Below are 17,030 nucleotides of genomic sequence, written 5' to 3'. Positions count from 1 at the left end.
AAGATATTATCAGACAAAAGTTTAATTGAGCTCTACCTTAAAGTGTAATTTTTTTCCATAAAATACATGTTTCTTAAGTATAAATCAATGTTATTTGAATTGTAATCACATACAATCTGGGTCCGTCAATGCAAGTAATTCTAGAGAAGTGGGTGAAAATTTGACCTAAGAGCACTTCTCTTTCCATTAAAAGGAAAATTTTATTTTATAACCTGAACTAATCATGAAGGGAAGCCAGCATAAAATAACAGATGATTCAGGGTTAACTCAATTTTTCTCCTGAAATCAGCTCTCAGTCCTTGGTTTATGGTGGCTGGGTATTACCCATTGCCCCACCATTCCCTACAAAGCCCAGCACCTGTTAATAATATAACATGTGACTAAGTATTATATCATATATATTACTATAATATATATTAATATATTATGAAAATAATAAAAATGTTTTTCTGAGGTTTAAGAAGTTAAAATGGCTTTGAATATGGCTTATTTTTGACTGATAATATCTTTGTGGGTAAATATTTTTTATTTCATAGTGAATTCTAATACAAATCGAACTATCAAGTATAGAAAATCCATGAGGGAAAAATTATTTCATGGGTTGTTTTAGATATCTGAGTTTTAGATAAGCTCAGACTTTAGATGACAGGAAGTCAGACCACACCTTAAGGAAGAATTTAAAAGCAACACAATTAAGGGCACCTCACTGGCTCAGTCGGTTAAGTGTTAAGACTCTTGATTTCAGCTCAGGTCTTGATCTCAGCATCATGAGGGTAAGCCCTGTGTTGGGCTCCAGGCTGGGTGTGGAGCCTACTTAAAAAAAAACAAAAAAGTAACACAATTATACCTAAAATACGGAATACTGGGGGTTTGGAGAGCTTCTGAATTGGTGAACACAGGGAGACTTTGGGAGAGAGGCACACCTGGAGAGGGCACAGAAACTATGCACCCTTTCCCCACACCTGGTCCTTTGCATCTTTTTCCATATGGCTGTTCCTGAGTTACATCTTTTTTTTTTTTTTTGAGTTATTTCTTTTCATAATAAGCTGGTGATCTAGCAAGTAACATGTTTCTCTGAGTTCTTTCAGCTGCTCAAGCACCAATGGAACCCTAGGAAGTGGTTAAAAGCACAGATTCCTACTAGATTCTTGGGGGAAGATGGTAGTAGAGTAAGAGGACCCTAGGCTCATCTTGTCCTATGCATACAACTAGATAGCTATCAAATCATTCTAAATACCACAGAAACTGACCTGAGGACTGGCAGAACAAACTCCACAACTAAAGATACAGAAGAGGCCACATCAAAGAAGGTAGGTAGTGCGGAGAAATGGTTTAGGGGAGAAACAGATCTTGGCTGCTACAGAGGGGAGGGAGGGAGCTGTGGTCATGGAGAAGGGTGAGAGAGAGGGGCACACAGGAATGCACGAGTAGAGTATTTCCCCATGGCCATTGGCTTGGAAAGTGAGAAGGGCTGAATTTTGTGAATTCTTGCAAGCAGAGGGGCTTAATGCCTAAAGTTTTAAGTGTTGGTGGGCTGCGCTGTGGGAGAGTCCAGAGGCATCAGGGCTGCTCCTGGAGAGAAGGTGGGCAAACAACCATGGCAGAGACAGTGTGGAAATAGTGAGCTAAAGAGCGCATGGGACACAATGGGGAGATTATTTGCTCTTCATGGAGCATGTCCTTGAGAGGCAGCATTCACTTAGACACTGCTCCAGGAACAAAGGAGCTGGCCAGCAACATTTCTCATCCCTATCCCTCAGCACAATCATAGGCCACATGCAGGAACCAGCAGAATGCACGCATTGGCTGCCTAACTTGCTTTTACACTAAGCTCCTGGTTGGGACTGTCCTTCTTGGTCACACTTCCCTCAGTCCCTGTGTGCAGAGTCCTCCCCCAGAAGACTAACACAAACTCTGCCCACACCATGTCTCTGACCAGAGAATTCTGCAGGGACTCATTATCTTATGGAAGTGGTGTCAGGTCTTATTTTATAAGCAGACCAAAGTATACCTAATTAAAACTTGCCACATTCAGGCCAAGGACCAAATACTGCCGACAACAGGTAAAGAGAGCCTCCATGATGACTGGCTTGAAGGACTGAACACCCAGAACACAACAGCAGTTGTGTTATGTCAGGTCATGTAGTTCCTTAAAGCTTCAGGCCTCAGAACTACATGACATCTTCTTCATATGGCTATTTTTTCTCTTTATTTTAAAGATTTTGTTTATTAATTTGAGAGAGTAAGTGTGAAAGACACACAGAGAGAGAACGAGAGAGAGCACAAGCAAGGTGGAGGAACAGAGGGAGAGGGACAAGCAGACTCCCCACTGAACAGGAAGCCCAACTCAGGGCCCCATCTCAGGAGCCTGAGATCATGACCTGAGCCAAAGGCAGATGCTTAACTGACTAAGCCAATCAGGTGCTCCCACAAGGCCATTATTTTCAAGAGCAGGCTTTTCTAAGAGAAGCAGGCAGAGACTTAGACAAAATGTAAAGGCAGGAATTTATCCCAAATGAAAGAACAAAATAAGGCCACAGCCATAGGTCTAAGTGAAACATGCCTGATTTAAATCAATGACTAAGGTTACTCTCTAGATTTGAGAAAACAGTGGGGAACATTAGTGAATCCTTTAACACAGGGATAAGGAATAATATAGCAGAGATTAAAGGGCTCAACAAATGAAATGAGAAACACACTTGATGGAATAAACAGCAGGATAGAAGAAGCAGAGAAATGAACTAGTGACATAGAAGACAAAGAAATGGAAACAATGAAGCTGAAAAAAAATGAAAGAAGAACCATGCAAACAAGAATAGACTCAGAGAACTCAGTGACTCCATCAAATAGAATAATATTTGTATTATAGGAGTTCCAGAAGAAAAAGGGAGAAAAGGGGGCAGAAAATGTACTTGAAGATACAATGGCTGGAAACTTCCCTAATCTGGGGAAGGAAACATATCCAGATCCAGAAGGCAAGATCTGGATGTTTCCGAAAAAATTCACAAAAAGCAGATCTACACCAAGACATCTAATCATTAAAATGGCAAAATACAGAGATAAAGAAAAAATATTAAAAGACACAAGACAACAAAGGACAGTCACATACAAAGGAAACCCCATAAGGGTTTCATCAGCAGATTTTTCAGCAGAAACTTTCCAAGCCAGAACCGAGTGGCATGATAAATTTAAAGTGCTGAGTGGTAAAAAATCTGTAGCCAAGAATACTCTATCAGCAAGGCTAACATTCAAAATAGAAGTAGAAAGCAAGAGATCACAGACAAGCAATAATTAAAGGAGTACATAACCACTAAAATCAGCCCTATGAGAAATATTAAAGGGAACTCTGTGAGTGGAGGAAAAAGACCAAAAACGATAGTATGAAAGTAGGAATCACAAAAGCAATTAAAATGAATATTTCTATTAAAAAAAGTTCAAGGAACTCACAAAATAAAAGGATGTAAAATATGACACTATATATCTAAAACGTGGGGAGGACAGGAGTAAAGAATGGGTTCAAACTTGAATGGCCATCAATTTAATATAGACTGCTATGTGCAGAAGAGGTTATATACAAACCTAATGACAACCACAAATCAAAAACCACTAATAAATATGCAAAGAATAAAGAGAAAGAAATCCAAATATATCACTAAAGAAAATCAGCAAACATGGAAGGCAAGAAAGATCACAGAAAACCTTAAGAAACAATAAAACCAGTAATAAAAGGACAATAAAGAGCTATCTATCAGTAATTTTTTTGAATGTAAATGGACTAAATGCTCTAATCAAAAGACAGATGACAGAATGGATAAAAAAAAAAACAAGATCCATCTCTATGCTGCCTACACATACTTTATTTATTTTAAAATATCTATTTATTTGAGAGAGAGAGAGAGAGAAAATACAGGAGGAAAGGGGCAGAAAGGGAGGAAAAGAATCTCAAGCAGACTCCCCATAGAGTCTGAAGCCTGAAGTGGGGCTTGATCTCCCAACTCTGATACTATGACCTGAGCCAAAATCAAGAAATGGATGCTTAACCAACTGAGCCACCCAGGCACCCCTACAGAGACTCATTTTAGATCTAAAGACACCTGCATGAGCACTGGGTGTTATACAATATGTTGGCAATTTTAATTTAAATAAAATATTTTAGTAAATAAATAAAATAAAGACACTTGCAATTTGAAAGTGAGGGGGTGGAGAAACATTTATATCAGAAAAACTAGACTTTAAAAAAAGACTGTAACAAGATACAAAGAAGGGCCCTATATAATAATAATAGGGATAATCCAACAAAAAGATGTAACAATTGTTGAGGTTGAAATTGGTAACAGATTATCCTTTGTGAATAAATTTCCCTATAATATTAATAAAAATGTCTTGATTGGTATGGCTTTCGTGTGTGTGTGTGTATTATTTTTTTTTAGATTGTATTCAATTGATATATATATATTATATATATATATATAAGAGAGGAAAGAGCACATGAGCTGGGGAGAGGGGGAGAGGGAGAGGGAAAAGCAGACTCCCCACTGAACAGGGATCCTGACCCTGGGATCATGACCTGGGCTGAAGGCAGATGCTTTTTTTTTTTTTTTTTTAAGATTTTACTTATTTATTCAAGATAGACATAGAAAGAGAGAGAGAGACAAGGCAGAAGGAGAAGCAGGCTCCATGCCGGGAGCCCGACATTGAGACTCGATCCCGGGACTCCAGGATTACGCCCTGGGCCAAAGGCAGGCGCTGAATCGCTGAGCCACCCAGGGATCCCCTGAAGGCAGATGCTTAACTGACTGAGCCACCCAGGTGCCCCAGCTTTCATGTATATTAATGTTGAAGGATGCTCTAAGACTGCTTGCAGCAGAAGCAGTAATAGAAAAAGGGTTCTGAAAAGGAAAAGAGGGGAGAATGAGGAATAATCCCAGGAAAGTATGGAGAGTGGATTAGAAAGCTGAGAAAAAAGGCCCTCATATGAGGGAGGGAACAAAAATCACAGGTATCAAGGCCTGAACCCAGAGGGAAAGGGAAGAAGGGGAAATAGTTACCATACATCACAGTGTCATTATGTAAGGAAGCCTATAAGAGTATGAGGGATTCAAATAAAAAAGGTTTGTGTCCTTCATCATTGGCACATTCTTCAGTATAACAGTTCACTTTGTTTCCTCCTATTCTGCTTACTAGTAGTGATTTTCATTCCTCTCTACCCTATAAGATAATCAGCTACAGGGGAGCGTGGGGGGCAGAAATCATGTCTTAGGTATCACTGCAACTCACCCAATGCCTAATACAGAATTTTACACAAAGGAGACACTCAGCAAATTAGTTTAAATACAATTTTTTTACCAGGCAGTTAATGTAACTTTATATCTATAAGTAACTATGTTCCTTTAAATTTCCAAACTGCCTTATATTACTAAACAGTGAAGATAAGTTGATAAAGAACAGTAATTCTAAAGTAATTCAGTTTCTCAGAAGGAGAGGTTTTACAGGACTAGAAGAGAAGCAGCCACCCAAAACTGGAAAGAAACAGTAGGAGGAGCAAGAAGAGGTTGTGCTTAGAGGGGAGGAGGAAGGAATGCTAAGTTGTCTGAAAGAACAAGAAGAAAATGAAGGGAGGAAATAAAAGCAAGACACTGTCTCTGGCCATTCTAAAATTCTGCTGTGCTGGAGGTATCTGCTGTATTAAGCACATTCATATCTTTGCCAGGCCAAATTTGGATTCAGCCCACTGTTGATGTCTGTCTTCATTCTCAAATGTTTTTCTGCTAATTTATTTTTAAGCTTAGTATTTTATTTTACAGAAGAAAAAAGATGAAAAAAGACCCTTCATCACCACCCTCTGCCGATTTTTGCCAAAAATGTCATCCTTTGAGACCTATTGTAGGAAATGCAATGTATCCAGATCATGAAGTTTAGGAAAAACAAAATTCTTTTCCTATTTTGTAGATTTTTAAGAATCTCTCTTGTCATTTACCATTAGAGGGGAAAGAAGAACTGATGAAATATCTATTTTTTTTATGTTATTGTAAGAGTTTTCTTCCAGCAACAATCTTAATATCATGAATTAGGTTCATCTCGATTCCATTGGTTAAAATTATCTATATGTTTTTTTTTAATTTTTATTTATTTATGATAGTCACAGAGAGAGAGAGAGAGAGAGAGAGAGAGAGAGAGGCAGAAACATAGGCAGAGGGAGAAGCAGGCTCCATGCACTGGGAGCCCGACGTGGGATTCGATTCCGGGTCTCCAGGATCGCGCCCTGGGCCAAAGGCAGGCGCCAAACCGCTGCGCTACCCAGGGATCCCTATCTATATGTTGTCATATCAAAAGTAGGACAAGTAGGGTCTATATTACTAACTTACGGGCAAAACCAGTTAGTTATTCAAGTAACTTCTAAATTATCAGAGAATTACAAAAGTGCATCTGGTGTGATTCTGAGTACTTAGTATGTTTTCTATTAGAAATATGTGGAAATTAGAGATTCACATATAATAATATGTGACAATTATTTATTAATCATAACATCCAATTAACCAGTATTTCCTGACTTTGCCCACTCTAAGCCAAAGCTTAATGAAGTATCCTTGCTGGATATAAGGATAATATTGGTCAGAGAAATGAGGGGACAGGAGTGATGTCAATTCAGTACCTCTAAGCAAAAAGATGAAAAGCTCCCAGAACTCTGCTATATAAATTGAGACTCACTTGGGGAATCTTATTATAAAGAATACAAACTTTGGAGTCAGACACTGAGTTTGAGTCATGGCTCTGCTACTTACTAGCTAAATGGTAGAAATTCCTTCATCTAAAATGGGAATAATATCCATTCATTTGGATTAGGCCCTGCAAGTCAAATGTAGCACTTTGTACTAGGTAGTAAGAATGAGCTGTCTTTATTATTGCTATCACCTTCCTTTGGACTTCTGTTCTTTACCATGTTCTATTTGATACATAGGCTTGCTTACACAAGAAATATCAGGTTTTGACATGAAAGATGCAGAAAACAGATTTTAGTTTGCTCATTTTGGGGGTCAAGGTTTGGGAGGAGAAATACTTCTAGTATGGTGGCAGAAAGGTCATTACTTAGGAGGTGGCTCAGGAAATTCTGGTTCTCCATGCTTTAATGCTCACTTTTCCTTCTCTGACTGATTAGGTAAAAGCTAGGTTTACACAAAGGACTTTTTTCGGGTAGTAATGAACAGATTTTCCTATCACACACACTATCCTGAATATATCTACTTGCCTTTGGCTTTTATATTTTGAAGTGGATAAATACCTATATCTCAAATTTATTTACAATTAGGTAAGCCGATATTCATTTAGGCAGTATAAGCAAAATTTACAATTTAGCAACAGAAAAATTAAAGAACTATAAAATTAGATTCTACATCTCACATTTTTTTCTTGGTATATTTACTAAAAGAGAATTAGTTTAATTATACTTTACATCTTGAATTAGATACAATTTAAAGCTATACAGAAGGTGACCTAAGCACTCTGGGTATGAAGAATTCTTAATTAATAACAGTCCTAAAGAAATCTTCTAACAAAATGGGCAAACTTCAAATATACTTTATTCAGTAAGAGAAGCCAGACATAAAGGAACATATATGATTACATTTATATGAAATGTCTAGAAAAGACAAATTTATAGGGACAGAAAGTCTATTAGTAGTTGCCTGGGAATGAGAAGTGACTGCAAATGGACAGGAGATTTCTTTTGGAGTGATGGAAATGTTCTAAGATTAGATAGTGTGAGAGTTATACAAATCTGTAAATATACTAAGAATTGCTAAAATATACCCTTAAAATGAGTGAATTTTATAGTATACAAATTATACTTCAACAAACCTGTTAATAAAAATGAGTCCTCTGGGAGTATCCTTTTGGATACTAGAGAAGATAAGTGTTTTTTTTTTTAACATGTTGGAATGAAATGAGAATTTTAAAGAAGAAATAAGTCCACTTCTATTGAGAATGAGAGCCTGAATAATGCTGTTACGAAGCAAGACCTATCTTGATCAATAAATAACCTACAAAGTGCCACCCGTGTATGGGGGGATCTTTGCAATCTGGCAATGTGTCTCTTCAGGGTGCTTGAATTTAAGTCAAATAGGGTATTTCTATTTCTTCCCAGCGTAAACATGAATTACAATGAGTACCAGGGGAGAAAGCATCAATTCTTCTGGGCATTCATTTTGAGCATCAGTAACCAACCAATGCGCCTCAAAGAAGGAAAAGAAGGGATCTCTCATATTTTGATGGATTCTAGGATACTCTCTAGATTATCTGGGTGATTAAGAACTACAACAGGATGACTCTAAGATTTATGGATCATGGAGAGGGCACTACACAGTAGCTCATGATGAAGGGGCCCCATGGCCTTTACTTTTGTCCAAGGCTATCATGGGAAAAGATTAAGAGAAGGGTATCTTATTTTGGTTTTATTTCTGCTCTAACTATTGGGTTTTAGCTTACTCTTTAATTCTTTTTATTCCAAAAAGTGACATTTACACAAGAATCCTTGCTTTAAACTTTGAGTATATATTTCAATTAATTTAAAAAAACATGATTTTTTTTTAATAAAAAGGACCTAAGTAAACAAAAGGTAACCCAATGTTATTCAGTAACTGAAATGTTCCTCCGTTAAAAGCTGATTGATGAATATGAAAGGCCATTAGACAGTACGTTTCTTCAGGGTAAGGACCATGTGCTATTCACTTGCAATTAGGCAACAAACATAAGCATAGGGCTTGCCGTACCTAATAACTATTTGCTGAACTGAGGATGAAAGCATCATATAAATGTTAAGCTAATATAAATGTAAATGATTACATTGTTTTTCACCATTAAAGTAATCCTTAACAATTTTTTAAAAGATTTTATTTGAGAGAGAGAGAGAGAGAGCATAAATTGGGGGGGGGGGAAGGGCAAGCAGACTCCCCGCTGAGTAGTGAGCAGGGAGCGGGCACAATCCCAGGACCTAAGCCAAAGGAAGATGCTTAACCAGCTGAGCCACTCAGGTATCCCCAGTAATCCTTACTAATTTAAACCTGGCTCTTAAAATATCACCTTCAAGAAAGGCTTCATAAGTTAAAGAAGCATGAGTTACTTAGAACTCATTAAAAGTAGAGAAAAGTGAGAAAACTGAAAGGGAAAAAATGCCTCAAATTTGTGGTGTTGTGGCATAAAAAATTCCCAAGGATCTAAGATATATAATGTTACAAGTGAAACATCTTAGATATTTTTACACAAAGGAAAATGCTAAAAGACAAACATCACATTTCACCTGGATCAATGAAATAATCTGCTCTTTTTTTTTTATAATCTGCTCTTATACTTATGGTAAATAAACACACATACACACAGACACTATCTTTTCATTAAGAAAAAATATATTTGCATACTAATACCTAATATAATTAGGTATTAGTGTTATATACTAATTAGGTATACAAAAAGATCTTCAAGATGACTAAATGAAAAAAACAAGGTGAGAAAACAATGTAAATGATTTGATTAGTTTTTAAAAAAAGAGTAATTTTATCTGTATTTATCTACTGGCAACGAGTGACTTTTTTTTCCCTAAGAATAAGCCAACTGTCAGAGGATATGGGGTAGAAGTGGGAAAACAAGCTTTTGTTTTGCATTTTTATATGTTTCTGTAGTATCTGAATTTTCTAATCTCATATATATATCTTATTTAAGGAAATACCCTTCCAGTTGATGCACTGTGGAACAGTTTTATGTGTTTATTATTTGGTATTAGAAAGACTAATATAAGCTCCTACTGGCCATGTCAATGTTTCACTCATGTGGCTGCCCATATGTTACCTGGCATAGTAACTTTGTATATTGAGATGTTCAATAAAGTTTTGTTGCATTGAAAAAAAAAGTGCAATAAATATTATTAAAAATATTTTCACGTAAGTTCAAATATGACAAACTGCTGAGTCAATTCTGTGAAGCATGCTGAGCAAGACCCAGGAGTTTATATTGGCTGAACACCATAAGCATGGCTCATTTGCAATCTGTGACCAGGATAGTGCAATTTACATCTACAAAATTTTCCTCAATTATACACCAGAAATAATTCCCTATAAGTTAGAAATTTAGAAAGTATCTGAGAATTGGTATGATCCACCCTCACCCTCTCTAACCCCACTGTGTCAGTTACTGACGCAATGTCTTTCCTCCAAATTGACCTTTCTTTGCCCTGCTTTGTGGTACTGGAACTGGACATATAAACATTTCTCCTTTACCAGCTGGCACAATTCTAACTTTTGTCAGTATAAAGTGCTGAAGGGCCAATGCAGTAGAAAGTGGTTTCTTTTCCTGGTTCTGGTGTGCTTTTTCCTTCTAGTTCCTATGGCATGCCCCTGCTAGTGGTGTACGGGACACCCCCAAATGCTCACCATTTTTGGAATTTCAGTGGTGGTCCAGACAGTGGCTTCTTATTAAGTTTCACTGGCTTTCTACTAAGGGGGATTACCAGCAAGTTTTGCCAGAACTTCAGGAGGTAGTTTCCCACTTAACAGCTCTGGTCTGTGGCACCTCAATGAATTTCTATGCCATCCAGTGGCCAAAACATTGCTCTAGCAAGGTTTGAATCACAAGTCTTATTGGGATGAAGCCTTCTTCCAAGTTTGCTCCTTTCTTGGGTACTCTACCTACACCCAAGAAGTAGTAGCTGCTCCCTATTTCTGATATGCCTGTATTCTTTGGAATTCTATTTACTTCTTGGGAGTTAATCCCCTGCTACTTACTACTTAATAACTTAAGGTTTTCCTGCACATATTACTGGTATGGTTTCTGGCTCCTAATTCATGGCCAAACCAAGCCAACAACAAAGAATTAAATCCATAAACCCACTCCTAAAACATAAGTTTGAATTATTGTTTGATAACACAGAGAAACAATATGGCATTTAACCCAACTTATTAACTACTTAAAAACTCCCACAAAACTAAAAATCAGTATGATGGTTTTGTACTGTGTAAACTAAGCTAAGTGAGGACATTTCCCAGATTTTCTTTTCTCTATGATTCCAGGGTTTGGGTTGGCCACAAGAGAAATTTCTCTAAGATTTGAACAAAAATGAATCAGCAGTCATTACACTTTGAAGGTAATATCGGATGTGCTGCTACAGCTCACACACTGTCACTGCTATGCCGGCTCACATTGATATGGCGACGAGACTAAGCTCAGAGTTTTCCAGTTCCTGCCACATCTCCTTCAGCTTCTCCTAGCCCAGGGCCAGATGCTTGTGTAGCTCTATGGCTAATAGTGCTGCTTTTTTTGCAGGTCATTTGCACTGTTTGGGTTAGAAGAAGTAAGAGATATACACAGATTCCACTTTGTCCTTGTTCTTCCCTGTGTCATGACCTATAGAGACTTCAGGCCCACAGGTAGAGCCTAATTCAAAGCCTTCCAAAAACTTTCCCCCCAGTTTTTATAATAATATAAGTAAGGGCTGGTCCCTTATAATAAATTCCTTAATTATATCGCTCATGGTACTTCTGCTATCCTGATCAAACCCTCTTTAATATACACTATAAAATGGTTAAATGACTCTCCTTAAAAAAAAATCATAAGCAATGGGTTACTTAAGCAATTGAGTTTCTATTGCAATTCTTATTTTCCCTATGTTTCTTATTTTTTTTTTTTTAAATTTTTTTTTTTTTTATTTTATTTATGATAGTCACACAGAAAGAGAGAGAGAGGCAGAGACATAGGCAGAGGGAGAAGCAGGCTCCATGCACCGGGAGCCCGACGTGGGATTCGATCCTGGGTCTCCAGGATCGCGCCCTGGGCCAAAGGCAGGCGCCAAACCGCTGCGCCACCCAGCGATCCCCCTATGTTTCTTATTTATTTCTACATAGTATTTTTTAAATCTTGGAAGTGGGATAGATTTAAAATGTCATTTTCTTTAGCAAACGCCAGGTGAGGGCCTAATATGAAGGCTTGTTAGGCAGAGGACTAAGTCTTCTGGCTGCTCTGAGATACAGAGATAAATTTCCCACATGGTTTGGGATCCAGGATAGCCTGGCCTATTTCTGTAATAGTGTTCTCCATGCTAGCAGGGGAATGAGATGAAGGATCAGGGAGTTCAGAGAAGACTAGTATGTATGCATTAAAGGAAATATGAAGTGGGCCTGGAGCCAGGCTTAAGTTGGGGAGGGAAGACCAAAAGATGATGGTGAGGCTCATTAGTTGTCATTAGCCTCTAAACCTTGAATTCATTTGTTTGATATTTTTGAGATTTGTCCTTGTTTCCTGAGCATGTTCAGTATGACTTGCCAGTTCTCAGAAGTGTGAACATCATAAATTCCACTTTCTGTTTTCAAAGAGGAAGGGAGGGGTAAGTAGGAAGAAAGAGGGATATGCAGTGACTTAGCAGAGAAAGAGCTCCAAATAATGGGGAACGTTTGGGTTAAGATCTCTAACTGTGTGGACAGACTTAAAAACAAACAAACAAATAAACCTGGCCTTATCAATAAATATTTATGAAATAATATCCTAGCCTCATGGAATTTATTTTCTGTGGTAGAGGAAAATACTCAAATGTAAAAAAATGAATATATAATTTCAGGTGTTACAAAATGTTTTAAAGAAAAATAAAGCCCCCCCCCCCAAAAAAAGGAGGGATAGAATGGGTGGGGTTCCATCTTAGGAGATGATTTAATATTATATATTAAATTGTCTACACACAGTATCTTTAGCCCTTGAACAATGTGGGGATTAGGACACTGACTCTCTGTGTAGTCAATAATCTGTGTATAACTGTTACGCCCCCAAAACCTTGCTATTCATTGCTTAGAGATGACTGGAAACCTTACTGATAACATGAATAGTTGATTAACACATAGTAGGTGCATGTATTATATACTGTATTCTTGCAATAAACTAGAGAAATGCTATTAAGAAAATCATAAGGAGGGACGCCTGGGTGGCTCAGCAGTTGGGCACCTGCCTTCGGCTCAGGTCATGGTCCTGGGATCCGGGATCATGTCCCGCATCAGGCTTTCTGCGAGTAGCCTGCTTCTCCCTCTGCCTATGTCTCTGCCACTCTCTCTGTGTCTCTCATGAATAAATAAATAAATCTTAAAAAAAAAATCACAAGGAAGAGAAAATACATCTGTAGTACTCTACTAGAAAAAACACAAATAAGTGGACCCATGCAGTTCAAATCTGTGTTGTTCAAGGTCAACTGTATGCAATAAGTGTTACAATAAATATAACCATAGATGTATCTAAGATATACAATAGGAAAAGATTCATGTAGTTCCATGATAGATCAGACTACTTATATTTATATAAATCATAATGAGCTTATGTATAGACCAATGAAACTTACCCTGTAGAAAGCACTGGTCAAAGGGAGCAATGCTGCAGCAATGTTATATTCTTCTAAACTTGAACAATCCTTAAACAAAGAGAAACAAGCATAATTAGGACATTTATACTAGAAATCACAAATATATGGGAAAAAAAATCTAGGATACACTGTTTACTGTCTTACGGGGTTTTTACTTTTATTCCAAATTGTCACTAAGTCTTACTTAGGTAAAATTGAAAAACAAAACTGTCCTTGAGGCACATTATTTTAGAAATGAGATAAAAATATGTTTGAGAAAGACTTTTTAAAAGTTTTTATTTAAATTCCCATTAGGTAACATATAGTGTAATATTAGGTTCAAGTGTACAAAATAGTGATTCAACACTTCCATACAACACCTGGTGCTCATTACAGCAAGTACTTCCTCAATCCACATCACCTGTTTAACTCTATTCCCCACCCAACCACCGCTCTGGTAACCATTCTTTTCTTCTCTAAAGTTACATAAGTTTCTTGGTTTTCCCTCCTTCCTTTCCCTTTGTTTTGTTTCTTCAATTCAATTCCATGTGAGTGAAATCACATGGTATTTGTCTTTCTCTGACTGACTTATTTCATTAGCATAATACTATCTAGCTCCATCCAGGTCATTGCAAATGGCAAGATTTCATTCTTTTTTATGGCTTAGTAATATTCCAATGTCTTTGTGTTTGTGGTTATGTGTACACACACCCCACTACTTCTTTATCTTTTCATTCAGCCAATGGACATGTGGGTTTTTTCCATAATATGGGTATTATAAGAAATGCTGCTATAAACATTGGGGTGCATGTATTCCCTTTGAGTTAGTATTTTTGCATTCTTTGGATAAATACCTAGTAGTGCAATTGCTGCACCATAGGGTAGTTGTATTTTTAACTTTTTGAGGAATCTCCTTGCTGTTTTCCAGAGTGGCTACACCAGTTTGCATTCCTACCAACAGTGCAATATTGGTCTATACATAAGCTTATTATGATTTATATAAATATAAGTAGTTTGATCTATCATGGAACATGAATCTTTTCCTCTTGTATGTCTGAGATACATCTATAGTTATATTTATTATAACACGTATTGCACTTATTTCCCTTTCTCCACATCCTTGCCAGCACCTGTTATTTTGGGGTTTTTTATTTTAGCCCTTCTGGACTTGTGTGAGATGATATCTCATTGTAGTTTTGATTTGCATTTCACTGATGATGAGTGATGTTGAATATCTTTTCATGTGTCTGTTAGCCATCTGTATTGTGTCTTCTCTGGAGAAATGTCTGTGTCTTTTGACTAATTTGTAATTGGATTATTCATTTTTCTAGGTGTTGAGTTTGATAGGTTCTTTATATATTCTGGACACTTACTCTTTTTTTTTTTTAATATTTTTTATTTATTTATGATAGTCACACAGAGAGAGAGAGAGAAGCAGAGACATAGGCAGAGGGTGAAGCAGGCTCCATGCACCGGGAGCCCGACGTGGGATTCGATCCCGGGTCTCCAGGATCACACCCCGGGCCAAAGGCAGGCGCCAAACCGCTGCGCCACCCAGGGATCCCTGGACACTTACTCTTTATCAGATATGTCATTTGCAAATATCTTCTTCCATTCTGAAGGTTGCCTTTTAGTTTTGTTGTTTCCTTTGTTGTGCAGAAAGTGTTTTATTTTGATGAAGTCCCAGTCATTTACTTTTGCTTTTGTTTCCCTTGCGTAGTAAGAAATTGCTATAGCTGACATCAAAAAGGTTACTGCTTTTATTGTCTCTAGGATTTTTATAGTTTCAAGTCTCACATTTAGTCTTTATATATATATATATAATATATATATATATAAAGATTTTATTTATTTACTTATTGAGAGACACAGAGAGAGAGGCAGAAACATAGGCAGAGAGAGAAGCAGGCTCCTTGTGAAGAGCCTGATGCGGGACTCTAATCTATTTTGAATTTATTTTTGTGTGTGGTGTAAGAAAGTGGTTTAGTTTCATTCTTCTGCATGTAGCTGTCCAGTTTTCCAACACCATTTGTTGATGAGACAGTTCTTTTCCTATTGGATATTCTTTCCTGCTTTGTGGAAGATTAACTGCCCATATATAGTTGTGTATTCATTTCTGGATTTTCTATTCTGTACTATTGATCTATGTGTCTATTTTTGTGCCAGTACCATACTGTCTTGACTACAGTCTTGTTATACAGCTTGAAGTCTAGAATTGTGATGCCTCCAGCTTTTTCTTCTTCAAGTTTGCTTTGGCTATTTGGGGTCTTTTGTGGTTCCATGCAAATTTTAGGATTGGTTCTTCTAGCTCTTGAAAAATGTTGTTGGTATTTTGATAAGGATTCCAATTAAATGTGTAGATTGGTTTTGTTCTTCCAATCCATGGACATAGAATGTCCTTCCATTTCTTTGTGTTCTCTTCAATTTCTTTCATCAGTGTTCTGTAGTTTTCAGAGTACAGATCTTTCATGTCTCTAGTAAGGTTTATTCCTAGGTATCTTACTGTTTTTGGTGTATTTGTAAATGGGAATGATTCCTTAATTTCTCTTTCTGCTGCTTCGTTATTGGTGATTAGAAATGCAACAGATTTCTGCAGGTTGATTTTTTTATCCTGCGACTTACTGAATTTGTGTATCAGTTCTAGTAGTTCTCTGGTGGAGTCTTTTGGGTTTTCTATATAGAGTATCATGTCACCTGCAAATAGTTAGAGTCTTACTTCTTCCTGATTGGCTTAGATGCCTTTTATTTCTTTTTGTTGTCTGATTGCTGTGGTTAGGACTTCCAGTACTATGGTAAATAACAGTGGTGAGAGTGGACATCCCTGTCCTGTTCCTGACTACAGAGGAAAAGGTCTCAGTTTTCCCCATTGAGGATGATATGCGCTGTGGGTTTTCATACATGTCCTTCATTACACTGAGGTATGTTCTCTCTAAACCTACTTTGTTCAGGGTTTTTTATCACGAATGGATGTTGTACTTTGTCAAATGCCTTTTTTCCATCTATTGAAATGATTATATAGCTCTTATCCTTTCTTTTACCAACATGGCTTATCATGTTGATTTGTGAATATTGAATTTCCCTTGCAACCCAGGAATAAATCCCGCTTGATTGTGGTGAATGAGTTTTTTTAATGTATTGTTGGATTCGGTTTGCTAGTATTTTATTGAGAATTTATGCATCCAAGTTCATCAGGGATTGGCCTGTCATTCTCCTTTTTAGTGAAGTACTTATCTGGTTTTGGTATCAGGATAATGCTGGCCTCATAGAATGAATTTGGAAGTTTTCCTTCCTTTTCTATTTTTTGGAATAGTTTGAGAAGAATTGTTATTAACTCTTCTTTAAATGTTTGGTGGAATTCACCTGTGAAGCCTCTGGCCTTGGTCTTTGATTTGCTGGGAGTTTTTTTGATTATTGATTCAACTTCTGTTTACATTTTCTATTTCTTCTTGTTTCAGTTTTGGTAGTTTATATGTTTTTAGGAATTATTTTCATACACTGCTGGTAACCAGCTACCTTTACTTTCTTATTTTATAAAGACTGTTAAAAGCTGTGTAATTTATACAAAAAAAAATTTGAGGGGCTCTTAGTGTATTTACTGTATTTCATGGACTCTAAGATGACACTTTTTTCCCCCACACTTTAACTTCTCCAAGACTGGAATCCATCATAT

General features: G+C 37.1%; 1 protein-coding gene across 3 annotated transcripts in view; it reads right to left on the bottom strand.

Annotated features, from left to right (window-relative positions):
• SBF2 (SET binding factor 2) overlaps positions 1–17,030 on the bottom strand; it is a 461,568-nt gene that overhangs the window by 108,021 nt on the left and 336,517 nt on the right. For all 3 annotated transcript variants that reach the window (XM_077866518.1, XM_077866519.1, XM_077866520.1), the window contains exon 17: positions 13,361–13,429. In XM_077866518.1, coding sequence (XP_077722644.1) covers positions 13,361–13,429 — 69 coding nt within the window. The remainder of the gene's footprint in view (positions 1–13,360; positions 13,430–17,030) is intronic.

The sequence above is a fragment of the Canis aureus genome, chromosome 23, assembly GCF_053574225.1.
Source record: "Canis aureus isolate CA01 chromosome 23, VMU_Caureus_v.1.0, whole genome shotgun sequence".
Lineage (NCBI taxonomy): Eukaryota > Metazoa > Chordata > Mammalia > Carnivora > Canidae > Canis > Canis aureus.
Note: the sequence above shows the minus strand (reverse complement) of the source record. Positions and strands in the feature narration are given on the sequence as shown.